Here is a 25,667-nt window from a genome sequence, read left to right as displayed (position 1 = left end):
GGGAGGGGTTGCCGCGGAAACCGCGCGACGACCAAACAGAGCCCAGCGCGTGGCTGCGCGGAGAGGAGGCAGCGGCGAGCAGCTCAGCGCTGGGCGCTCGGCCCTGGCTGCTCGGCGCTGGGTGCTCAGCTCTGGCTGCTCGGCACTGGGTGCTCAGCGCTGGCTGCTGGGCGCTGGGCGCTCTGCTCTGGGTGCTCGGCCCTGGCTGCTCGGCGCTGGGCGCTCTGCTCTGGGTGCTCGGCTCTGGCTGCTTGGCGCTGGGTGCTCAGCTCTGGCTGCTCGGCACTGGGTGCTCAGCGCTGGGCGCTCGGCCCTGGCTGCTCGGCGCTGGGCGCTCTGCTCTGGGCGCTCGGCCCTGGCTGCTCGGCGCTGGGCGCTCGGCCCTGGCTGCTCGGCGCTGGGCGCTCTGCTCTGGGTGCTCGGCGCTGGGTGCTCGGCGCTGGCTGCTCGGTGCTGGGCGCTCGGCCCTGGCTGCTCAGCGCTGGGTGCTCTGCTCTGGGTGCTCTGCTCTGGGTGCTCGGCGCTGGGCGCTCTGCTCTGGGTGCTCGGCCCTGGCTGCTCAGCGCTGGGCGCTCGGCCCTGGCTGCTCGGCGCTGGGAGCTCTGCTCTGGGTGCTCAGCACTGGGCGCTCTGCTCTGGGTGCTCGGCCCTGGCTGCTCAGCGCTGGGCGCTCTGCTCTGGGTGCTCGGCGCTGGGCGCTCGGCCCTGGCTGCTCGGCACTGGGTGCTCTGCTCTGGGTGCTCGGCGCTGAGCGCTCGGCTCTGGCTGCTCGGCGCTGGGCACTCTGCTCTGGGTGCTCGGCCCTGGCTGCTCAGCGCTGGGCGCTCTGCTCTGGGTGCTCGGCCCTGGCTGCTCGGCGCTGGGCGCTCTGCTCTGGGCGCTTGGCTCTGGCTGCTTGGCGCTGGGCGCTCTGCTCTGGGTGCTCGGCGCTGGGCGCTCGGCCCTGGCTGCTCGGCGCTGGGCGCTCTGCTCTGGGTGCTCGGCCCTGGCTGCTCGGCACTGGGTGCTCTGCTCTGGGTGCTCGGCGCAGGGCGCTCGGCTCTGGCTGCTCGGCGCTGGGCACTCTGCTCTGGGTGCTCGGCCCTGGCTGCTCAGCGCTGGGCGCTCTGCTCTGGGTGCTCGGCCCTGGCTGCTCGGCGCTGGGCGCTCTGCTCTGGGCGCTTGGCTCTGGCTGCTTGGCGCTGGGCGCTCTGCTCTGGGTGCTCGGCGCTGGGCGCTCGGCCCTGGCTGCTCGGCGCTGGGCGCTCTGCTCTGGGTGCTCGGCCCTGGCTGCTTGGCGCTGGGCGCTCTGCTCTGGGTGCTCGGCGCTGGGCGCTCGGCCCTGGCTGCTCGGCGCTGGGCGCTCTGCTCTGGGCGCTCGGCCCTGGCTGCTCGGCGCTGGGCGCTCTGCTCTGGGCACTCGGCCCTGGCTGCTCGGCGCTGGGCGCTCTGCTCTGGGTGCTCAGCCCTGGCTGCTCGGTGCTGGGCGCTCTGCTCTGGGCGCTCGGCCCTGGCTGCTCGGCGCTGGGCGCTCTGCTCTGGGCACTCGGCCCTGGCTGCTCGGCGCTGGGCGCTCTGCTCTGGGCGCTCGGCCCTGGCTGCTCGGCACTGAGTGCTCTGCTCTGGGTGCTCGGCGCTGGGCGCTCGGCTCTGGCTGCTCGGCGCTGGGCGCTCTGCTCTGGGTGCTCTGCCCTGGCTGCTCAGCGCTGGGCGCTCTGCTCTGGGTGCTCGGCCCTGGCTGCTCGGCGCTGGGCGCTCTGCTCTGGGCGCTTGGCTCTGGCTGCTTGGCGCTGGGCGCTCTGCTCTGGGTGCTCGGCGCTGGGCGCTCGGCCCTGGCTGCTCGGCGCTGGGCGCTCTGCTCTGGGTGCTCGGCCCTGGCTGCTCGGCGCTGGGCGCTCTGCTCTGGGCGCTTGGCTCTGGCTGCTTGGCGCTGGGCGCTCTGCTCTGGGTGCTCGGCGCTGGGCGCTCGGCCCTGGCTGCTCGGCGCTGGGCGCTCTGCTCTGGGCGCTCGGCCCTGGCTGCTCGGCGCTGGGCGCTCTGCTCTGGGCACTCGGCCCTGGCTGCTCGGCGCTGGGCGCTCTGCTCTGGGTGCTCAGCCCTGGCTGCTCGGTGCTGGGCGCTCTGCTCTGGGTGCTCGGCCCTGGCTGCTCGGCGCTGGGCGCTCTGCTCTGGGCACTCGGCCCTGGCTGCTCGGCGCTGGGCGCTCTGCTCTGGGCGCTCGGCCCTGGCTGCTCGGCGCTGGGCGCTCTGCTCTGGGTGCTCGGCGCTGGCTGCTCGGCCCTGGCTGCTCGGCGCTGGGCGCTCTGCTCTGGGTGCTCGGCCCTGGCTGCTCGGCGCTGGGCGCTCTGCTCTGGGTGCTCGGCGCTGGGTGCTCGGCCCTGGCTGCTCGGCGCTGGGCGCTCTGCTCTGGGTGCTCGGCGCTGGCTGCTCGGCGCTGGGCGCTCGGCTCTGGCTGCTTGGCGCTGGGCGCTCTGCTCTGGGTGCTCGGCGCTGGGTGCTCGGCTCTGGCTGCTCGGCGCTGGGCGCTCTGCTCTGGGAGCTCGGCTCTGGCTGCTCGGCGCTGGGCGCTCTGCTCTGGGAGCTCGGCTCTGGCTGCTCGGCGCTGGGCGCTCTGCTCTGGGTGCTCTGCTCTGGGTGCTCAGCGCTGGGTGCTCGGCTCTGGCTGCTTGGCGCTGGGTGCTCGGCACTGGGTGCTCAGCGCTGGCTGCTCGGCTCTGGCTGCTCGGCACTGGGTGCTCAGCGCTGGCTGCTCGGCTCTGGCTGCTCAGCACTGGGTGCTCTGCTCTGGGTGCTCGGCTCTGGGTGCTCGGCGCTGGGTGCTCAGCTCTGGCTGCTTGGCGCTGGGTGCTCAGCACTGGATGCTCAGCTCTGGATGCTCAGCTCTGGGGGCTCAGCTAGGCCTGCTCTCTCAGGGGGGGAGGGAGAGAAAGAAAGAAAAGGGCAGGCTGGAGAGGGTGGTGCCTGCAAGCTGGTTACTACTTGAACAAAGGCTAGTAGAAGAACAGTGGGCACCCAAACAGATGTTCAGGTAGGTGGCTGCAGTGAGTGCTGGAGCCTGGCACTTGATATGGAGGATGGAAGGAACGACTCCTCTGTGAGGTATGAGAAGATCAGGGATCTGATGAGCATGGTGGCCGAACTAAAGGAAGAGGTGGAAAGGCTAAGAACTAGAAGAGACTGTGAAAGGAAAATTGACTATTCCCATAATCTAACCTCTACAAAACCAGAACAGGAGGTATCTCTTGGTGGAACAGGGAGTTTGATACCCTCCCATCAGCAAGCCTCTCAGCCTCCCTGTAGTAACCCACATGAGCAGGGCCAGTGGGAACAGGTCTCTGCCTGACGGAAGAAATGCGAACGGAGCAAGCCTGCTACTTTGAGCAGCACGCTGCCTACAGTGCACTAACAGAATAGGTATGAGGCTCTGCAGGAGGAACAGGCCATTGGTAAGGATGAGGACTCAAGAAGGTCAGAAGCTGCACCACTGACAGGTTGCCTCAGGTCAGTCGTCAAAACTACTCCAGAAAAGACACCTCGTAGGTCACAGTATCACAGTATCACCAAGGTTGGAAGAGACCTCAAAGATCATCAAGTCCAATCTGTCACCACAGACCTCATGACTAGACCATGGCACCAAGTGCCACGTCCAGTCCCCTCTTGAACACCTCCAGGGACGGTGACTCCACCACCTCCCTAGGCAGCACATTCCAATGACGAACGACTCTCTTGGTGAAGAACTTTCTCCTCACCTCGAGTCTAAACTTCCCCTGGCGCAGCTTGAGACTGTGTCCCCTTGTTCTGGTGCTGGTTGCTAGAGAATAGAATAGAATAGAATAGAATAGAATAGAATAGAATAGAATAGACCAGGTTGGAAGAGACCTTCAAGATCATTGTGTCCAACCCATCAACCAATCCAACACCACCTAAACAACTAACCCATGGCACCAAGCACCCCATCAAGTTTCCTCCTGAACACCTCCAATGATGGTGACTCCACCACCTCCCCAGGCAACCCATTCCAATGGGCAATCACTCTCTCTGTGTAGAACTTCTTCCTGACATCCAGCCTAAACCTCCCCTGGTGCAGCCTGAGACTGTGTCCTCTTGTTCTGGTGCTGGTTGCCTGGGAGAAGAGACCAACCTCTGCCTGTCTACAACCTCCCTTCAGGTAGTTGTAGAGAGCAATAAGGTCACCCCTGAGTCTCCTCTTCTCCAGGCTAAGCAACCCCAGCTCCCTCAGCCTCTCCTCGTAGGGCTTGTGTTCCAAACCCCTCACCAGCTTCATTGCCCTTCTCCGGACTTGTTCCAGCAAGTCAACATCCTTCCTAAACTGAGAGGCCCAGAACTGGACACAGTCCTCAAGGTGTGGCCTAACCAGTGCTGAGTACAGGGGCAGAATGACCTCCCTGCTCCTGCTGGCCACACTGTTCCTGATACAGGCCAGGATGCCATTGGCCTTCTTGACTGCCTGGGCACACTGTAGGCTCATGTTCAGCCTACCATTGACCAGCACCCCCAGGTCCCTCTCTGCCTGGCTGCTCTCCAGCCTGTAGCACTGCATGGGGTTGTCGTGGCCAATGTGCAGAACCCGGCACTTGGATGTGTTAAATCTCATGCCGTTGGACTCTGCCCATCTGCCCAGCCTGTCGAGGTCCCTCTGCAGAGCCTCTCTACCCTCCAGCAGATCAACTCCTGCCCCCAGCTTGGTGTCATCAGCAAATTTACTGATGATGGACTCAATGCCCTCATCCAGATCATCAATAAAGATGTTAAAGAGCATGGGGCCCAGCACTGATCCCTGGGGCACACCACTAGTGACTGGCTGCCAGCTGGATGTGGCACCATTCATCACCACTCTCTGGGCTCGGCCCTCCAGCCAGTTCCTAACCCATCGCAGTGTGCTCCCATCCAAGCCATGGGCTGACAGCTTGGCCAGGAGTTTGATATGGGGAACAGTGTCAAAGGCCTTGCTGAGGTCCAGGTAGACTACATCCACAGCCTGCCCCACATCCACCAGGCAGTCACCTGATCATAGAAGGAGATCAGGTTGGTCAGGCAGGACCTGCCCTTCCTGAATCCATGCTGGATCTGTTTAGGAAGAGAGAAGAGACCAGCAATAAGGCCTCCCCTGAGCCTCCTCTTCTCCAGGCTAAACAATCCCAGCTCCCTCAGCCTCTCCTCACAGGGCTGTGCTCAAGGCCTCTCCCCAGCCTTGTTGCCCTTCTCTGGACATGTTCAAGTGTCTTGATGTCCTTCTTAAACTGAGAGGCCCAGAACTGGACAGTACTCAAGGTGTGGCCTAACCAGTTGTGGTAGGTTTAATAACAAAACATGCCTTAGACACTTTTTTCTCCCGGTACAGTGTTACCAACAAATACACATTACTTATCACCAGCAGCAGGACTACACACATCAAGAAAATCAGCTTTGGATCCCAGCCATCACTTAAAATTACCCTTTCACCGACCGGAATCGTAAACTCCTTTATCTCAATAGGGAGTGTGCTCGATGTAACATTTCTGTATCTTTTCACCCAAAAGAATTCCAGGCACCGATCATATAGGAGCTGCATCTTGTACTTAAACCACAAATATAATTTTTGCATTATATATTTACCTATCTGATTGATAATCATGCCCAGGCAATACTTGTAGATCAATACACCAAAGACTGAGAAAAACAGACGCTCCAAAAGCCAAAACACCTTCATGTTTGCTCGTCCGACTCAAGCAAGCAATAAATCAAACTAATTTATCACCAAGCCCCACGTTGGGCACCAATAATGTGGTAGGTTGAGAGAGGGCTTAGCTCTCCCTCCTCCACAGAGTAAGAAACCACAACTAGCCCAATCGAAGAGCAAAAGCTATATATTTACAAGCATATATGGAAAGTAGGTTATATATAACACAATATATACAGGTATTTACAATATATACACAGAAATACACAGCAAAGAGAAATAACACAACAAAAATCCCTCCCCGAGGGAGGGATCCCCTCCTTGGAGCTCCCTCTCTCCCCCCCTACCTCCCTTTTTCCCCAAAAAGGAGTTAGAGAGAGAGAAAGGCAAGTTACTAAGGAAAAGAGTTGTTAGTAAGCTTCAAAAGCCCATGCAGGATTAGTGTTTGCTTATCTGAAGGCCAACTCCAGCAGTTCGCAGAAGAAGCAGGCAGGGAGAACAGGCTGAAACCTCCAACTCCCCAAACTCCCAAACCGAACTGAACTGAGGAAAAAAAAAATTCCAACTGCTTCACAATCTAAAGCTGCATTTTTTGTTTATCCACCAATGAAATTCGTTTAGAATATCAGAATGTTTTGGTTCTAGTACCGAAAACATTAGCCAGTGTGTTCCAGCAGTGTTTGTTCTTAAAGGCACAGCCTCAAACGACCACACCAGTGCTGAGTCCAGGGGCACAGTGACTTCCCTGCTCCTGCTGGCCACACTATTCCTAATGCAGGCCAGGATGCCATTGGCTTTCTTTGCCACCTGGGCACACTGTAGGCTCATGTTTAGGTGGCTGTCAATCAGCACCCCCAGGTCCCTCTCTGTTTGGGAGCTCTCCAGCCACTCTGACCCCAGCCTGTAGCTCTGCATGGGGTTGCTGTGGCCAAAGTGCAGCACCTGGCACTTGGATTTATTGAATGCCATCCTGTTGGACTCTGCCCATCTGTCCAGTCAGTTTAGGTCACTGTCCCGCACCACATCCTGGTCTCCAAACTGGTGACACATGGCTTTGATGGGTGGACCACTAGATGGATAAAGAACTGGCTTGATGGCTGCACCCAAAGAGTGGCTGTCAATGGGTCCATGCCCCAGTGGAGGCCAGTGACAAGCAGAGTCCCTCAGGGATCAGTCCTGGGACCAGGCTTGTTCAACATCTTTGTGGGTGACACGGACAGTGGCATTGAGTGCACCCTCAGCAAGTTTGCTGATGACACCAAGCTGTGTGGTGCAGCAGACACGCTGGAGGGAAGGGATGCCATCCAGAGGCACCTTGACAGGCTGGAGAGGTGGGCACAAGCCAGCCTCATGAGGTTCAACAAGACCAATGCAGGGTCCTGCATCTGGGTGGAGGCAATCCCAGGCACAAATCCAGGCTGGGCAGTGACTGGCTGGAAAGCAGCCCTGAGGAGAGAGACTTGGGGGTGCTGGTGGATGAGAAGCTCAACATGAGCTCTCAGTGTGAACTTGCAGCATGGAAAGCCAAGCAGATCCTGGGCTGCATCAAGAGAATTGTGGCCAGCAGGTCAAGGGAGGTGATTCTCCCCCTCTGCTCAGCTCTGGTGAGACCCCACCTGGAGTACTGCCTCCAGTTCTGGAGCCCCTCTTACAAGAGGGATATGGAGGTGCTGGAAGGTGTCCAGAGAAGGGCCATGAGGATGGTCAGAGGGCTGGAGCACCTCTGCTATGAGGACAGACTGAAGGAGTTTGGGCTGTTCAGTCTGGAGAAGAGAAGGCTCCGAGGTGACCTAACTGTGGCCTTCCAGTATCTGAAGGGAGCCTACAAGAAGGCTGGGGAGGGACTTCTCAGGATGTCAGGTAGTGCTAGGACTAGGGGGAATGGAATGAAGCTGGAGGTGGGGAGATTCAGGCTGGATGTGAGGAGGAAGTTGTTCAGCATGAGAGTAGTGAAGCCCTGGAATGGGTTGTCCAGGGAGGTGGTTGAGGCCCCATCCCTGAACGTGTTTAAGCCCAGGCTGGATGAGGCTCTGGACAGCCTGATCTAGTGTGGGGTGTCCCTGCCCATGGCAGGGGGGTTGGAACTAGATGATCCTCGTGGTCCCTTCCAACCCTGACTGAAACTATGATAACAAAAGGACAGGTTATCCCAAAGTCCTGGTAAGACCAGGGAGTTTTCTAAATGGGAGCACTCATCTTTCTAGGTTTGTTTTTTCTCTTAATTTTCCAGTTCTTGTGTTAGTTCATGATACTATTATTGAAACAGGAGAATGTTCTCTTAATGAAATAGGTGCCAAATAGTGCAGATTTCAGGTTGAATATTGCTAGCGTTTTGCCTCCCAGCACTGCAGCTATGAGTCAGTCAGCTGGTGGGAAGACTTCTACACAGCATTCAGAGTTGGTCTTGGAGGACACATAAAATTACAATTCCTTCCTGTCTTTGCTATGTTATTCACTAAAGCAAAAATGACTTCAAATTAACAATGGTTAACAGTTTGGAACTAAGTGTATATCTTGAGATTAAAGCTTTCATAGCATGAGAACTCCCTTTCTTTGGAGTGAAAAAGCTACTCTTTAAGAATGATGGAATTTTTAAGAGGAAAGGAATGCTGCTGTCTAATGGAAAGCCACTTTGTAAGAACTGCTTACATGATCTGCTCTTCCCTTTAAGACCCTCAGCTCTTCCCCTGAAGACTGCTTCACAAAGAGTTCCTCCAGAAGCTGTTGTTCTCTCCACAAAATACAACATGTTGGGGAGTGTTTCCCCCACCTCCCATCTTCTAGTCTATGGGTGGGACAAATAACCTGTTTTTCTTGTCCTCTGTGAATTGAGAGTCTGTTTGCACAGAGCTACTACTAAGTATGTTTCTTCATCCTTAGCTTCTGCTTTAGAAAAATCCTTCTGTGTTGTGGCTTCCTACTAAGACTATAATGTGGTGGGCAAGAGGCATGGCAACAGACAAATTGTTCATGATTTCTTGCAGACACTCATCTCACCAGCAATAAATACACTAAATATCATAGAATAAGAAAGTTTATCATGTCACTGATGGACGAGGCAGAAGGTACTGAGGTTTGGTCCTACTGTCTATTTAAACAAAAGGACAAAGCCAGTCTGACTGAAGACTGACCCTAGAATGCTTGTGTCTCCTTCTGATTTCACTCAACATGTTGGACAAGGATGAGCCCTATTTCTTTCTCTAGGACCTGCCATGTAGGCCACAAAGACCACACAAGTCATCAGTCAGACATAACTGAGTCTAAGAACATGTACAGGTTGAGTGTGAAAAGAAATGGGCACTTTGAGTTAATGACACTGTAGCTCAGAACACTTTGGTACAGCAAACAGCGTGGTTATGCCAAAAGCCATCTGTGGAGTTGCCTGGGACATTGACTTCAAACCAGCAACCACACCCAGGAAGTCCTATTTGCCCCTGCTCTCAGACTGGGAGTGGATTTGGGGCAAACAAAACCAGACAAAGCCCCTCCCCCCCCCCCCCAACAAAACAAAGCAAACCAACACAAATCCAACCACAACAACCTAAAATACTTGTTTGCATTGTCATTGGATCAGTTCCCTTATCTGACTCACTGGCATAAAAGCAATGTCTGTAGAACACAGTGACAAGAAGCTGGTGGGGGTCTAGTCATGGTTATGTCCACTGGAAGTCATTGCCACACAAACTAGATCCATGGGTTTCTTTTTCCTTTTTCCCCCCCCAATACATCTTTTCGGCAGATGAGTTAAAATAGGTCTTGCCAAGACTTCTGTTATTGCAATCCATGGATGGCACAAGGAACTGTGGTGCTAGGGCCTAGCAGAGGTTAACCTCCTAAGTTAGTTTATGGCTGAAACCAGTGTCCCCTGGACGCATGCATGCCTTCATACATGACAAAAATACCAGCAAAAGAAGTCTCCCAGTGGTGCCTATGTTATAGGCCAGGTAATGGAAGTCACTGCAAGGAGGGAAGGTGAAAACACCTGCTGTTGAATATTCAGCCTGACCAGTTACTGAGAGTCCTGTTTTATCAAGTATATTTATAACAGGCCAGCATAAACTTGCCTTCAAAGACAGGATTCAAATCTCTGAGGAGAACTCTCATGTATATTCACAACAGCTACCCAAACCACTTGCAGAATTTAGAAGTCTCCTACTAAGAAATATGCCAGCAGATACTTCCTCACTTCTAATGCTAAACACCCTATAAAGAGACCTTTCACTCCAAAAAAGAATGAAGGAATAGCACAAGACCCAAGGGAGGGACATAAATCAATTTGTTGTTCCTCATTAGGACTCAGACAGTTCTCCCTGGCATTGCTAGTTCTGGTTTGATTTGTTCTAAGTCCTATCAGACATTTGTTGAACAGACAGATGCCCTGATGCTTACACCAAGATGGAAAATAAAATATGGTTAAGTAAAGACAGGGTGTCACAATCTGAGTTAAAAAGCAGAACATGGTCATGCAATCATTACAGCTCACTGCTGTCATGAGAACTCCTGACCAAGTTTTAAACCTCTATTTTAACTTTTGCAGTAGTGTCATTGCCACCTTCCAGGGAATTTCAGGAAGACTCAAACACCTACTTCCCTATGCTGTAAAAAGGTCTTGGTTTCTAAGAAGTTTGCTGGAACACCAGTAACGTGGAGCAACCCCATGTACCAGTATAGGTTGGGGACTGACCTGCTGGGGAGCGGTGAAGGGAAAAAGGACCTGGGGCTCCTAGTGGATGGAAGGTTGGCCATGAACCAGAAATGCCGTGGCCAAGAAGGCCAATGCCATTCTGGGGTGTATGAGAAAGGATGTGGTCAGTAGGTTGAGACAGGTTCTCCTCCCTCTCTGCTCTCCCCTGGTGAGGCCACATCTGGAATAGTGTGTCCGGTTCTGGGCCCATCAGTTCAAGAAGGAGAGGGAGCTGCTTGAGACAGTCCAGTGCAGAGCCACAAAAATGATTGAGTGGAACACCTTCCTTATGAGGAGAGACTGAGGGAGCTGGGGCTCTTCAGCTTGAAGAAGAGACTAAGGGTGACCACACTCATGTTTATAAATATGTAAAGGGTGAGTGCCAAGAGGATGGAGTCAGGCTCCTCTTTGTGATGCCCAATGACAGGACAGGGGGCAGTGGGTGGAAGCTGAGGCATAGGATGTTCCATGGAAACAGGAGGAAGAATATTTCACTGTGAGGGTGACAGAACCCTGGAACGGGCTGCCCAGGAGGGTTGTGGAGTCTCCCTCTCTGGAGGTATTCCAGACCCACCTGGATGAGTTCCTGAGTGATGTGTTCTAGGTGATTCTGCTCTGGCAGGGAGGCTGGACTAGATGATATTTTCATGATCCTTCTAGCCCCTCACATTCTGTGATTCTGTGACAACCTTCAAAGAGACAATTTCTGAGGCTTTTGGAGGAATTAAGACATTCTGGTTGTGACTGAAGAGATTTCAGTTCTCCGAACTGTCTTATTAACAGTGAAACCTAGAGAACATTGCAAGAAAAGAAAATTAAAAGGCAGATATAAATACCAGCTAAAGAACAGCAACAGCATAAAAACTGGTCACAGTGAAGGTGAAACTCCTCCTCAGACAGGCATGAATTAGGTGTTCAAAACTCATATTGTTAGAGGTATATCAAGGCTTGTGCAAGGTTTCTGCTCAGGTTCAGCTCCGTTTCTTTACGGTTGAAGCTATCGTGATACGTTACAGGACTTTGAACTCACAGCTGGATCATAAATTAGAATTTGACCCCACACACCTAATTGTGCAAACAAATAAGAGATCACAAAACGTGTATTAAACCTGTGGTTGTTTAACACACTTCAAACTCCTACAACAGAAAACATTTTAAACATTATTGCAAGTGATCAGTAGCACTCCCCTGTCTAGCATCACTGATCCTGAACTAGTCAGAGAACTCTGAAACATTACAAAGTACTTTTATTGAACATAACTCATACACAAGTACAATAGCAACATAGCTCATAAAGGAGTTCAAATGCCCCACAAAGCAGACTGAGACACACCAATGCCCATTCTAACACAGGGGAAATTTTGTTAAAGGACTTCCAGAACAGTGACAACTGACGTGTTTGTAATAAAGGGCTAACATTAAAATACTGCCTCAGTGCAACAGGTAAAGCAGAGTATATGAGACACAGTTTCCCCCTGTGAAACAAGATATTAAGGACCATTTTCTGGCCTAGCATAGATGGCAACAAAGGTATAATACTATGTGCTAGTCAGGGACCGGCCTGAGATCTTGAATTTTCCAGGCTAGGTGGACATCACCAACATGCAACATTAGGGAGTCAATACTCAGAGCCTTTAGCAAAACTGATCTGCTGCATCGAATGGAGGAGAATACAACCCACTGCTCAAATTTCCACCTGGTGTTCACCTCAGAAGCTTTGGGTAGTTCAGTTGCCATCCTCAGAATCTGCTCCCCTGAAGAACCCCTTGTGGTGCACCCCCTTCTTACAGCATGACTCTCACTGATATCAACTTATAAAGGAGACATTAATTAATTGTCTTGTTCAAGGAAACAGCAGCATGGGCAACTACATCACACCCAGCATTACTGGCCTGCTCAAAGTCATATTTTGCCTCAGGAATGGTGGGATATTACCCAGATTTTGGTTCTTCATTTTTTAATGTGTCGCATAGAATAGAATAGAATAGAATAGAATAGAATAGAATAGAATAGACCAGGTTGAAGAGACCTTCAAGATCATCGCATCCAACCTATCATCCAACACCACCTAATCAACTAAACCATGCAACCAAGCATCCTGTCAAGCCTCGCCCTGAACACCCCCAGCAACGGCGACCCCACCACCTCCTCAGGCAGCCCATTCCAGTGGGCAATCACTCTCTCTGTGTAAAACTTCCTCCTAACCTCCAGCCTAAACCTCCCCTGACGCAGCCTGAGACTGTGTCCTCTTGTTCTGGTACTGGTCGCCTGGGAGAAGAGACCAACCTCTGCCTGACTACAACCTCTCTTCAGGTAGTTGTAGACAGCAATAAGGTCACCCCTGAGTCTCCTCTTCTCCAGGCTAAGCAACTCCAGCTCCCTCAGCCTCTCCTCATAGGGCTTGTGTTCCAAACCCCTCACCAACTTTGTTGCCCTTCTCTGGACACATTCCAGCAACTCAACATCCTTCCTAAACTGAGGGGCCCAGAACTGGACACAGGACTCAAGGTGTGGCCTAACCAGTGCTGAGTACAATGGCAGAATGACCTCCCTGCTCCTGCTGGCCACACTGTTCCTGATGCAGGCCAGGATGCCATTGGCCCTCTTGGCTACCTGGGCACTCTGCTGGCTCATGTTCAGCCTACCATCGACCAGCACCCCCAGGTCCCTCTCTGCCTGGCCACTCTCCAGCCACTCTGACCCCAGCCTGTAGCTCTGCATGGGGTTGCTGTGGCCAATGTGCAGAACCCGGCACTTGGATGTGTTAAATCTCATGCCTTTGGACTCTGCCCATCTGTCCAGCCTGTCGAGGTCCCTCTGCAGAGCCTCTCTACCCTCCAGCAGATCAACTCCTGCTGAAGATCCTGCCGTTGCCAATACTCTGGAAAAGCTTTTTCTAGGACTTCTCATGCAATCTCATGTTCTTCTGAGCACATGCACAGCTTCCCCTTACTCTGTGGACAGTACGAATTAAGGAAATGTCACAGACATACCAAAACCCTTCTATTTTCCCCAGAAATAATATATAGGCTTTGGAAAAGAGGTACTTGACAAATAAGAGCACAAGAAATAGTTTTAATGGCACTGTGGTGGGTGGAAGTTCCCCTCCAACATTAACTTTGCCAGACCAACTCCGTTAGAAGGAAATGAAGCTGTATTTATAAGCAAAACCTACACTCTACAATGGAATGCAATGAATATGTACAAAATATTCAGCATTTACAATATTACACAGACATTTACAATTAGCAAACAACACAAACACTGCCCTGGTCAAAAGGACTGGGGAAGCTACTAGCTTCTCCCCCCACTACCTCCCTACCCCACTGTACAAAAGGGAAGAGAGAGGAACAGAGAAGTTAGACTTAGCCACAGCCAGCCAATAAGCAGGTTATCTCTCCGGAGCCAAGCAAAACAGCCAGGGATCAGAAGAGAAGAGAAAGAGGGAAGAATTGTTGTGGTACAGCTCCTCTTATTCCAGATATTTGCCCAATGGATTTGTTTAGAATATTCTTTTGTTTACACCCAACAGTGATTTATTTATATTTTTCTACTTTTCTGCTCAAAATCTGTACTTAAATTTTGAAGCCACCACCTAAAACCACCACAGGCACCCATAAGTAGAAGTTAAATTCCCAGGAAAATAAGTTAAGCAAGGATGTTTTCTTATTAACATAGTTTCAGATTTTCCCTACATGTTTTTGGAGAGCTTGGGTATGTTCTTTGCATGTTGGGAACATCAGATGTTGAGGGATGCAAACTCAAAACCACCGTGAAGATGCCTGTCAAACACCCCAGCTACTGAAATAAACTTTTGGTTTAGCTTTGCAAAACCATCAAACCTCCTGCTCTCTCCCATCTAGCCTCAAGAAAAGATAAAGGCTCAACATAATAGGTGTCCTACTTACCTAAGGCTTTGATCTCTCACCACTTTCTGATAGGCGAAGTTGGAAATGATTTCTGAAGGAATCCCAGTGTGTGTGAATTTACAACCCAATGGGCTGCTGTGCTTTTCAAGAGGGCTGGCTTCAGCACCACATCTGCAAAACTTCAAAGAGAGAGGAGAGGTATTTTCTGTCTACCTCTCCAGTTTCTCTCTCCACTGCCTCTGGACACTGTTAGCCCTAAAAGATACGATGTTTCTTGGGACAGCCTCTGCAGTGAACTGTGAAACAAGGAGAAATTTGTTTGTGAGAGGCTTTGGTTTTCCTTGCATGAATTTGAGTGTAAAACACAACCCATTTTATATATATCTATATCTATATCTATATATCTATATATCTATATCTATCTCATAGTATCACAGTATAACTAAGGTTGGAAGAGACCCCAAGGATCATCAAGTCCAACCTGTCCCAACAGACCTCACAACTAGACCATGGCACCAAGTGCCACATCCAATCTCCCCCTGAACACCTCCAGGGACGGTGACTCCACCACCTCCCTGGGCAGCCCATTCCAATGACGAATGACTCGCTCAGTGAAGAACGTTTTCCTCACCTCGAGTCTAAACCTCCCCTGGCACAGCTTGAGACTGTGTCCCCTTGTTCTGGTGCTGGTTGCCTGGGAGAAGAGACCAACCCCCACCTGGCTACAACCACCTTTCAGGTAGCTGTAGAGGGCAATGAGGTCACCCCTGATCCTTCTCTTCTCCAGGCTAAACAACCCCAGCTCCCTCAGCCTCTCCTCACAGGGCTGTGCTCAAGGCCTCTCCCCAGCCTTGTTGCCCTTCTCTGGACACGTTCAAGTGTTTAAATGTCCTTCCTAAACTGAGGGGCCCAGAACTGGACACAGTACTCAAGGTGCGGCCTAACCAATGCAGAGTCCAGGGGCACAATGACCTCCCTGCTCCTGCTGGCCACACTATTCCTAATACAGGCCAGGATGCCATTGGCCTTCTTGGCCACCTGGGCACACTGCTGGCTCATGTTTAGGCAGCTGTCAATCAGCACCCCCAGGTCCCTCTCTGTTTGGCAGCTCTCCAGCCACTCTGACCCCAGCCTGTAGCTCTGCATGGGGTTGCTGTGGCCAAAGTGCAGCACCTGGCACTTGGACTTGTTAAATGCCATCCCATTGGACTCTGCCCATCTGTCCAGTCGGTCAAGGTCCCTCTGCAGAGCCTTTCTACCCTCTAACTGACCAACATCTGTTCCTAACTTGGTGTCATCTGCAAACTTGCTGATGACTGACTCAACCCCCTCATCCATATCGTCAATGAAGATGTTAAAGAGGATGGGGCCCAGCACTGATCCCTCGGGCACACCACTGGTGACTGGCGGCCAGCTGGATGTGGCACCATTCACCACCACTCTCTGGGCTCGGCCCTCCAGCCAGTTCCTAACCCTGCACAGAGTGCTGCTGTCCAAGCCACGAGCTGACAGCTTAGACAGCAGTTTACTGTGGGGGACGGTGTCAAAGGCCTTGCTGAAGTCCAGGTAGACTACATCCACAGCCTCCCCACATCCACCAGACGGGTCACCTGATCATATATATATATATGCCTTTGTTCAAAGGGTTACAGGAGAGTGCTGGCTTAGTCATGGGCATTCTCAGTGGTTCAGGTGGCTCTTTCAAAGAGAAGTGTGTACCTCCCTGTGTGTCTGAAACAGAGTGCTTAGACCGTGGTAAAGTATGGACAGTATTTTAAGGGCTTTGATTTCCCCCTCTGTAATGTAACTGCAGTGACCAGTTCACAAAGATTATGCCTAAACTGGTCACTTGGGAGCCTTGCCAAGTCTCCAAGCATAAGCCACAGATGCATACCAGCTCCTGTGCTACCCCTGCATGTACTTCCTGATTGTTGTGATGAAGATATTTGAGCAAACAATGTTTCTGCTGGAAGTGGGGACACACCAGATGGCTGCAGCACGCACTTGGGCCAAGCTGTGGCTCTGGACAATGGGAGAAAGAGGGGGCCTTCCATTCAGGCCACTGTAGGGGACAGCTGGCACTCTGCCTTGCAGACAGTGCTGTCCTTCCAGCTACAGCTTCAGTTCAGGTGGTTGATTCGAGGCTGAGCAGTCAACACAGGGATATAGTCTGTGGGTGGCACAGCCCATGCCACCATTGCGTGCCTTCATGAAGAGGCAGAAAATCAGCACCCCAATAGTATGAAAAGTAACCAAAGTTTGACTCACATTTCAGCCTTAATGCTATTTTAACAATGATCTTATACCTGTAGTAAAGCTCTACTACACTATTTGAAATATTTTTTCCAAGACAGTCGTGATTTGGCATTATTTTCATCATGTCTCATGAGTCTTTGCTCCAAGTTCTCTATTAATGGACTCATTGTGCTGTACTGGAGCAATAACCCTGCCAAACCTAGCTCCAAAGCAAAACAATACAATTAACCTGGCAGGGAGAGCCCTGTTGGAATGGACCAAGGCCAGCAAAATCACAACACTAGCAGAATCTCATCCTTATGTTTCTGCACAGCCCTAGACTGTAGGATCATAATGGTGATGGTGAGTGGTAAAGGATATGTTGCTCCTGGATGAAGCTCAGCATGCAGACCAGGACTCTTGGCATGCTGGTGCAGCAGGTATGTGGGAAATCTGCTTGTGCTGTCATGCTGTAGAGAGCAAGCAGTTTGTTTTCACACCATTTTACAAGAAAATTATTTTATCCTCATCAAATGCCCCATGCTGGTGTTTTACAGTGTTTATAATTATGAGCTGTAGGGGCCTCCAGAGACCTGCCTAGTCTGGCTAAGAAATCTGAACAAAAGCAACACACACACTCCAGCCTTGTTTTGTTACAAGGATAAACTAACTTTGTTGTTGTCTTGATTGTATCAGAACTAGCTTTTTATTCCTGTTTTCTTCATTATTTTCAATGTCAGTCACATGGAAAGAAATCCTTGAAGACTGTTTTTAATAGGAGGAAAAAAATAACTATTTCTGCCTAGAATTCCTATTCTATTGAGCTATAGAGTCAGCCTAGATGCCTGGAGGAACTGGCTAGGTGTAGAAGAGATGGTGGTAAGAACCTAAACCACTAATTGACAAGCAGATCTCAGTCCTCAAAGGGCTGACTTGCTGTTGACCACAAGCAGGTAAGAGGATTAACTGAGACAAGGCTCCCTCATTGAGAAAGCTTTTTTTGGGAAAGGGAGAATAAAGGAGCTTGGAAATTCATTTGAATCCATGAAGAGGAGCTGAGGAGGAAACCTCTGCAGCACAAGTCAGCATGACTTGAAAGAGTGTTTCTGCTTGTTCCCAAATCAATCAATTAAGCAGTATGATCTTGAGTATTTGAGCAAGATGTACCATGCAGATGTTTCTGAAAAGGGAACAACACAAATTAGGTGTTCACTGGGATGGTGAGGAGGGGAATGCTGCCTGATCCTTCCAAAGGGCTGAAGCATACCACCTGGCAATAGTTTGTTACCTGACATATTCTGGACCTAATTCCAAGCTGATTTGGTCCCTGGGGTTTAGTCCAGCAATAAATGCTTCCCTGGTAAACCTGAAGCTAGACAGCCCCAGCCAAACTTCTCATCTTCTCTTGCTCTGAACACCTGACCTCCTGTCACAAGTATGTGATAAAGTAAGAACCAGTGGCTGAAAGCTTCAAACCAAACAAACAAGTCTTGGAAAACTAAACACTTGCAAACCTCAATCAACAGAGCAAGAGGCCAACAAGCAATCTCCATTTCTTAGTGGTTTGGCAGCCAGATGAAGAACATATTTCTGGGAGAGGTGATAGACACATCCAAAGTCACTGAACTCATTACAGAGTTGACTGGGAGATGTTCTATTCCCTAGGCAATGCATTAGGTTAGAATAAGTGACCTACTGGTCCTTCCCTGGCTCTGATTCTGTGACTGTTAACATGCTGTAGTCATTGTTGCTTTGGTGGAGTATAGTGAAAGGCCATATTAGTCTGTAGTGAATTGAGCAGATGGTGGGGTGGTAAACTATGAGAGAACTGGTGGGCTCTTCTGTCACAGGAGGCTTTTAATTGCTTGAGAGGATTGCTTTTAAAACTCATGCTGGTGATGCTTTCTGCTAACTCATGCTTTTCTGTCAATCTTTTAAAACCACATTGCATGACTCAGATGAAACCTTCATAAGGGACAACACTGGCTGTAACATTAGCACTTGGTTTACTGGTGCTCACTATGTTGTAAGAATGGTGCTCTGCAGAACAGATGTGAACGACTAGCATGGGTGAGCTATTACTGGTTTGGGGATAGCACCAGACACTGGAGACTGAACATACTGACAAGGAACAAAACATGTTTCTCTCTCTCCAATTTCATCACCCCAAACTATGGAGAGAAAATGACAAGTGTGATGTACCCAGGCCACCTTCCCTTATTGTCCCCCTCCTCCATTTCCCTTTTAGCCCAAACCTCACAAGCCATGCATTAGCTAACAGTCCTTGTGGTTTTGTTGAAACAAGATGTCAGCACAATACCTGACAGCTATAGTTACTACAGCTGGCACAAACAAATCCTGCAGGTTTTCTCAACATCAGAAATGAAAGACAACACAGAGACAACTCACCTTGTGTGTCTGGAGGGGGTGGGGAAAAAAAGTTCTGTAATGAAAGACAGTAAAGTGTCAAGGGCAGAGAAGAAAAAGACCTTCCACGTAAAATATGTCAGCCTCCAATTTGTTTGCCATTGTTTTTAGTGAAGAAAAGCACTTGCTGGCATCACTAACCTATGAATTTTAAGGGTCATATGTTGCTTACAGAGGCATCTTTTTATTGTGAAAGGGCCCAGAACAGAGGGGAAGAGGGTGATCACCAAGTGTCATCACACCAATTGTCAGGAGACTGCTGGGAAGCTTGGCTTGTGCTTGCTGGCTTATGACCGTGGAAATTCTTGCTTCTGCTGGCACAGAAACAGAGAAAGTGGAGTTGCACCATGGAAGAGGTTTGGTTTGTTGTCCATGGCTTGTTGCTCTCGTGTGTGCTTTTTCAACAGTGCTCAAAAAAAATAATAAAAAATCACTAACCTATAAATCTGTGAAGCAAAACTTCCCCTGGCAGAAGTTTTGCTTTTGTTTTATTTTCTAGCTTGTCTCTTTCAAAGAATGGATTTGCCAGCCTGCAGCACTTGCCAGGTGACTGAAGCCTTTACATCTCCTTTATTGGGGGCATAATGGTAGGAGTCTGGTTAATCTGGATTCCAGCTGAAAGAACCAGATGCTATCCAGTTGTTTTTTCTGGTTCCATTGTCTAGACTGGACAACAATCTTGCCAGCAGAAAAACGTGCAGGGATTGCTCATGCTCCATTATCAGATTAAATAAAAGGGGGGGGTTTGGAGAAATCAGATGTAACACAATGGCTTCACATCCAGCACTGACCACGGTCTCCAACTTCTGCTGATGGCTGTTTTGCTGCTTCCAGTGGTGAGAAGGGAGGCAAAGAGGGAAATTCCCCCAGAACCTCATGTATGCAACATGTGGGGGTGAAGGGAATCTGTGAGGGGGTGGGTGGTTTTGTTGAAAAACGTTTGAAAATCAAACAAGAAACTTCCCTGGAATACTGAGAGTGTTTGTGCGCTGAGGCTCGCCGCCACCACCCCCCTCCCGGCACTCAAGGGAACAGCCATCGCGGCTGCCAAGCTCTGAGATAAAACCTTGGTCGCTATTGTGTGGGTTTATTACATCCGTGATGGTCATCCTCAGAAACTTCCTCCTTTGATGAAACAGACGACCTGACCCATGCTTGACTCCAGGCACATGAGAATGATTCCAAATAAGGATCTGCAGCCTGACAAGCTGCTGTGCTGGAGAGAAGGATAAACCGACCGTGTTTAGCAGCAGCTTACATTAAAGGAGGCTTTTTGACTTTGTTGCCTCTTGCAGCTGCCGAAGTGATGCACCCCTCTGTACCACTAGCTGTGAGGAGGGAGGAGGTAAATCACAAGAAATTGTATTTTCTGCTGCTGAAGATGTGGACAGGCAGGGGTTGTGTTCCTCAGTTTGCCAGTCACCAGGGGGTAAACAAGAGGGAGCCTTTGGAAAGAGCATCTTGAGGAGGGCGCAGGGGAGAGAAAGACGCACAGCAGGCACTGTAAGTGTCGGGTGTTTTTTGCTGAGTTTGCATAACCCAAACATACATCCACACAGGCTGGGTCACAGGGCTGATATTCTCATATTATCTGAATTATAGCCAATAGATGCAAATCCTTTTGGCTGGCAGTTGTCATCAGAGGAAACTAGCATCTCAGCAACTGGTGAACAGCTGCTGCTAATAATGGTACTACCAGATAACGTCAGCTGACAGGTTTTGTCGCCACAGAGTCACAAAGGTGATATAAAAGGGGATGTTATTGTGGGTTTGGTTCCAATAAGAAGTAAACACATCTAAAAGAGCAGTTCATAAAAGCACTATTGTCCAGTGAATAGTTATTTATGGTTTTAAATGCCAGGGTAGGCACTTAGAGGATGGCCAAGGGATCAGGCCCAGCCAGCATGGATTTTGGAAGGGCAGGTCCTGCCTGACCAACCTGATCTCCTTCTATGATCAGATGACTGCCTGGTGGATGTGGGGAAGGCTGTGGATGTAGTCTGCCTGGACTTCAGCAAGGCCTTTGATACCATCAAAGCTGTCAGCTGTCAGCTCGTGGCTTGGACAGCAGCACTCTGTGCTGGGTTAGGAACTGGCTGGGGGGCTGAGCCCAGAGAGTGGTGGTGAATGGTGCCACATCCAGCTGGCCGCCAGTCACTAGTGGTGTGCCCCAGGGATCAGTGCTGGGTCCCATCCTGTTCAATATCTTTACTGATGATCTGGATGAGGGGATTGAGTCCATCATCAGTAGATTTGACACCAAGCTGGGGGCAGGTGTTGATCTGTTAGAGGGTGGGAGAGCTCTACAGAGGGACTTTGACAGGCTGGACAGATGGGCAGAGTCCAAGGGCATGAGATTTAACACATCCAAGTGCTGGGTTCTGCACATTGGCCACAACAACCCCATGCAGAGCTACAGGCTGGGGTCAGAGTGGCTGGAGAACAGCCAGGCAGAGAGGGACCTGGGGGTGCTGGTCAATGGTAGGCTGAACATGAGCCAGCAGAGTGCCCAGGTAGCCAAGAAGGCCAGTGGCATCCTGGCCTGCATCAGGAACAGTGTGGCCAGCAGGAGCAGGGAGGTCATTCTGCCATTGTACTCAGCACTGGTTAGGCCACACCTTGAGTCCTGTGTTCAGTTCTGGGCCCCTCAGTTTAGGAAGGATGTTGAGTTGCTGGAATGTGTCCAGAGAAGGGCAACAAAGCTGGGGAGGGGTTTGGAGCACAGCCCTATGAGGAGAGGCTGAGGGAGCTGGGGTTGCTTAGCCTGGAGAAGAGGAGGCTCAGGGGACACCTTCTTGCTGTCTACAACTACCTGAAGGTAGGTTGTAGCCAGGTGGGGGTTGGTCTCTTCTCCCAGGCAGCCAGCACCTGAACAAGAGGACACAGTCTCAAGCTGCACCAGGGGAGGTTTAGGCTGGATGTTAGGAAGAAGTACTTCAGAGAAATAGTGAATGCCCATTGGGATGTGCTGCCCAGGGAGGTGGTGGAGTCACCCTCACTGGAGGTGTTTAAAAAGAGACTGGATGAGGCACTTGGTGCCATGGTTTAGTTACTTGGATGGTGTCAGGTGATAGGTTGGACTCGATGATCTTGAAGGTCTTTTCTGACCTGGTTAATTCTGTATTCTGTCTTCTGTATTTAATTCCTGGAACAACAACAAAAATCCCTGTGTACTGAAAATCACCTACAGATAAATAAGAACTGGCTGAAGTTAATCTTGCAAAGGGAACAAAGAAATACAAAGATTCTTTGAGGCATGTAGATAGAGAGCACATGTACATCATGGCAGAACTTGAAGCTAGTGCTTTGTGGGGTCTCATTACTGGGCTGGAAGAAGTCTCTGACAAGGTTTGTGATGAGCACTGCAGGCCTAATGTCATCCTGAGTGTTTCAGAGTGAGATGTGTATCTCTCAATAAAAGCTTTAGTCTCTAAGAATTCTGAATCTTACCTGATATTCCTTGAACTTTTAATATGTTTACGTTATCAGCTAGTGTTATTCTGAAATAACTAATGCTATGCTTCCAGAATTTATTGCTCTCCCTTCCCACTGTGCAACTGCTCTGATTTTTAATGTATTTAACAGTGCACAAAAGGTGGAAAAGAAATCAGCTCAAGCATCTCACAATCTTGCTTTTGCTCCATGGTAAGCAGGATTGTGGGCATGAAGTCCCCAAGTCAGACCGACCGGTATCACTGGGGTCTGGAATTAGAGAGGCATGATCTGCCTGTTGCTCTTCTGCTTGTACCTGCCTTGGACACATTCAGGAGTGTGAAATCTGATAATACAGTTGCAGAGCTGCAGTTCTGGCTTGCTTTCTCCTTGTAGCTCCTCAGGGTTTCTTGAGATTTTGAGGTTGCTGATACAATACTGGAGGATTTCCTTGGCATTCTAGTATGAGGAAAAGCAGAATGGATGTTTCTAGGGGCTCTGCTGGGTCTAAAATATGTTTTGTGGTCATGGGTGACTGATGTATAGGATTCAAAGGGACCCTGAGGGCTTTTCAGGAAGAAGAACTTGGCCTCTGTAAGAGATTAAATCTTGTCTCTCTTGATGTGAATCAACAAAGATAAAAATCACCTTTGCTCCTTGCCCAGACAATAGCTGATGTGTATTGGGCACACACCACTAGGTAATGACTCTCTGGAATGTGCCTAGACAAGATCATCTCTACCCATCAGCTACCCAGGAAAAGGAGGATGGTGCAAAGGATTCACCACCTGGACACATACCTAAAAAACTGTATAAAATACCTGAGCAACTATTGGGTCAAAAGAAGGAAAATACCCGGGCAATGCCACTCTGAAGAAAAACAAAGATAATACCAGGAGAGAAAAGGACAGAGACATCACCATGTAGCCTGGAAGAAGCAGACCAGCAGCAATCCTCTCTCTGTGTCCAAAGTTCCTCCTGCTGCAACTCATGGAGCTGAAGAAGCTGCCCAGAGAAGAACTTGGACTTGGACTTTAGGATCTCTCCCTCCCCTCCTCCAGCGGAGCACAGCCAACAAGGCAGCACCCTTCCTCCACAGACCCAAACCATCTTGGGGGTGGTAATATAATTCCTTTCCTCTTCTCTTTCCCTCCTCTCTTTCTCTCTGTATTTTCTCTCTCTCTCTGTCCTTCTGACCTGTCCACTTTATTCTCTTAATAAATAGCCTCGCTGTTGATATTTTGGCCTCATTTGTGCCTGTAATTTCATGACATGGGACTATTCAAAAGAACAGAGTCTCTTACCCTCTCTGGACCAAGACAGCCTCAGAAGACCTTTCACAGAGGAAGACATGTCCTGAAACTCACACTGAGGAACCAGAAATCATAGCACTATGGTCACGAAAGTTCAGAGGGCACAAATTCCTCTGATTCCCAGGGAAAGACCACTTCTGTGCCACACTTCCAACAACACCAAATGTGGAACTGAACACTAAGCAAAAGGAGCTATTCCTCTGTGAAGGTGGTTATGTGACTGGAGAACAACATGCAAAAAGTATAACATATCCAAGGGCCTTCCAGTTGTTAGACTGACCCAAGTAGCAAGCAAAGCTTTAGAAGTCTTGAAGTAAAGAACAACAGGAGGAAGGACGGAAAGTGAGGAAGGCAACATAGGTTTGGCAAAGCTAGAATGTGCAGGATCTGCTTGATCCTGGCTTTGACAAATGATTTCCCAGCTCCAACCTGTCAAGGACATACATTTCTGTATGCTGGCTCCATTGCTTCTGAGGAGACCTGAGAGCAGTAGCTGCTTGCAGACCTAAATGCATGATGGTAAGAAGCATTCAGAGTCATTCAGGAGCCAGCTGAATCTTGCCACAGGGTTGTGGCTGCACCAACATAATTCTAGGGACAAATCTAAGCAGGTCAAATCGAGGGGGAGGGGAAGGGGAAGGGGGAGGGGGGGGGGAGGGGGAGGGGGGGCAAGGGAAGGGAAGGGAAGGGAAGGGAAGGGAAGGGAAGGGAAGGGAAGGGAAGGGAAGGGAAGGGAAGGGAAGGGAAGGGAAGGGAAGGGAAGGGAAGGGAAGGGAAGGGAAGGGAAGGGAAGGGAAGGGAAGGGAAGGGAAGGGAAGGGAAGGGAAGGGAAGGGAAGGGAAGGGAAGGGAAGGGAAGGGAAGGGAAGGGAAGGGAAGGGAAGGGAAGGGAAGGGAAGGGAAGGGAAGGGAAGGGAAGGGAAGGGAAGGGAAGGGAAGGGAAGGGAAGGGAAGGGAAGGGAAGGGAAGGGAAGGGAAGGGATAAACCAGTGTTGCATATAATGTCAGATGGGAGCTCTTGGTGAAACTAGAGGATATTTGGCCATTTGGACTGTGAGGTGACACAATGGAAATCAGCTGAGAAATACAAGAAGCTCATGATGGGAATTTCTTAAAGCTGGGGTAAAGTGGTGCTAGAAAGTCTGTACATAGAGCAGATGCAAAGGATTGGACACATGACTGGAAATGGAGAGCACTGCTTACAAATAGAAACCTAGGTCTTGCCCTGTTTAGTGGAACAAAGTATAGTGGGTATGGCAATGTTATCCACCTATCAAAAGCTGTTAATGAGACTTCATCATGATGTTGTGGAGCAAGACTGTGGTGCAAGAACTGGCATTTCTAGATTGGCCATAGCCCCAGGCAGCAAATGAGATGATAGTTACAACCCTCAGATAACTGAAGTCCTGAAAAAAACCCTCCAGTGTCCACACACCTGGTCCAAAAGAGGAATGGGGAGGATTACCCCACAACTCCCGGGCAGAGGTCAGGCCCACAGTGTATGTTCCACCTAACAGTAGGGAATACCATGATCATTAGCTGTATCACACATGCTCATAGCCCTGTGTCCAGTTTCCTCTAGAAGGGAGGAAGTAAGAGCATAAGAGCAGAAAAGAAGGAAGATGACGTGTCTGGAGGAAATCCCACAAGCAGCCTGACCTTCACTGCCTTCTCTCTCCTTTCCAGAAACAGGGAAACTGAATTCCGTGCCTGAAGTGCCAGTTGCCTTTTCAGCCTATCCTAGTCACACTCCAAACCCTCCCATTCTCCTGCTCACTTTGTCTCTATTCATCAACTTGCTAATCTCTTCCAGGAAGAATGATAAACTGCCCTCCCTACCTCTGCCCTTGGGTCCCTGCTCTCTTTCATCACACACCCAGAAACACAAGAGTCCTTTCCCGTAAGCCACTTCTATCCCCACCACGTGCTCACAAGGATGTATCACATCCCTTCAAGCCCTGCTATCTCACTCCTACAACTCTCCTTTCTTAGTGTCTCAGCCCCGAGCTGACCACAGCTTTAGAAGGGACTTTCCCAAAGATCAGGAAG

The 25,667-nt window shown here is 50.3% G+C and overlaps 1 protein-coding gene across 1 annotated transcript; it reads right to left on the bottom strand.

The window, feature by feature from the left end:
• Window positions 1-657: 657 nt before the first annotated feature.
• Window positions 658-5,689, bottom strand: LOC128899347 (serine/arginine repetitive matrix protein 2-like). Its single transcript, XM_054177812.1, has 2 exons — window positions 5,596-5,689; window positions 658-2,651 (listed from the first exon to the last, which is right to left on the bottom strand). Exons 1-2 carry the CDS (start codon window positions 5,687-5,689, stop codon window positions 658-660), a joined length of 2,088 nt encoding a protein of 695 aa, XP_054033787.1.
• Between the last annotated feature and the right edge of the window lie 19,978 nt (window positions 5,690-25,667).

This window comes from Dryobates pubescens, chromosome Z, assembly GCF_014839835.1.
Source record: "Dryobates pubescens isolate bDryPub1 chromosome Z, bDryPub1.pri, whole genome shotgun sequence".
In the NCBI taxonomy this organism is placed as follows: domain Eukaryota; kingdom Metazoa; phylum Chordata; class Aves; order Piciformes; family Picidae; genus Dryobates; species Dryobates pubescens.
This window is presented reverse-complemented; position numbering and strand designations above follow the sequence as displayed.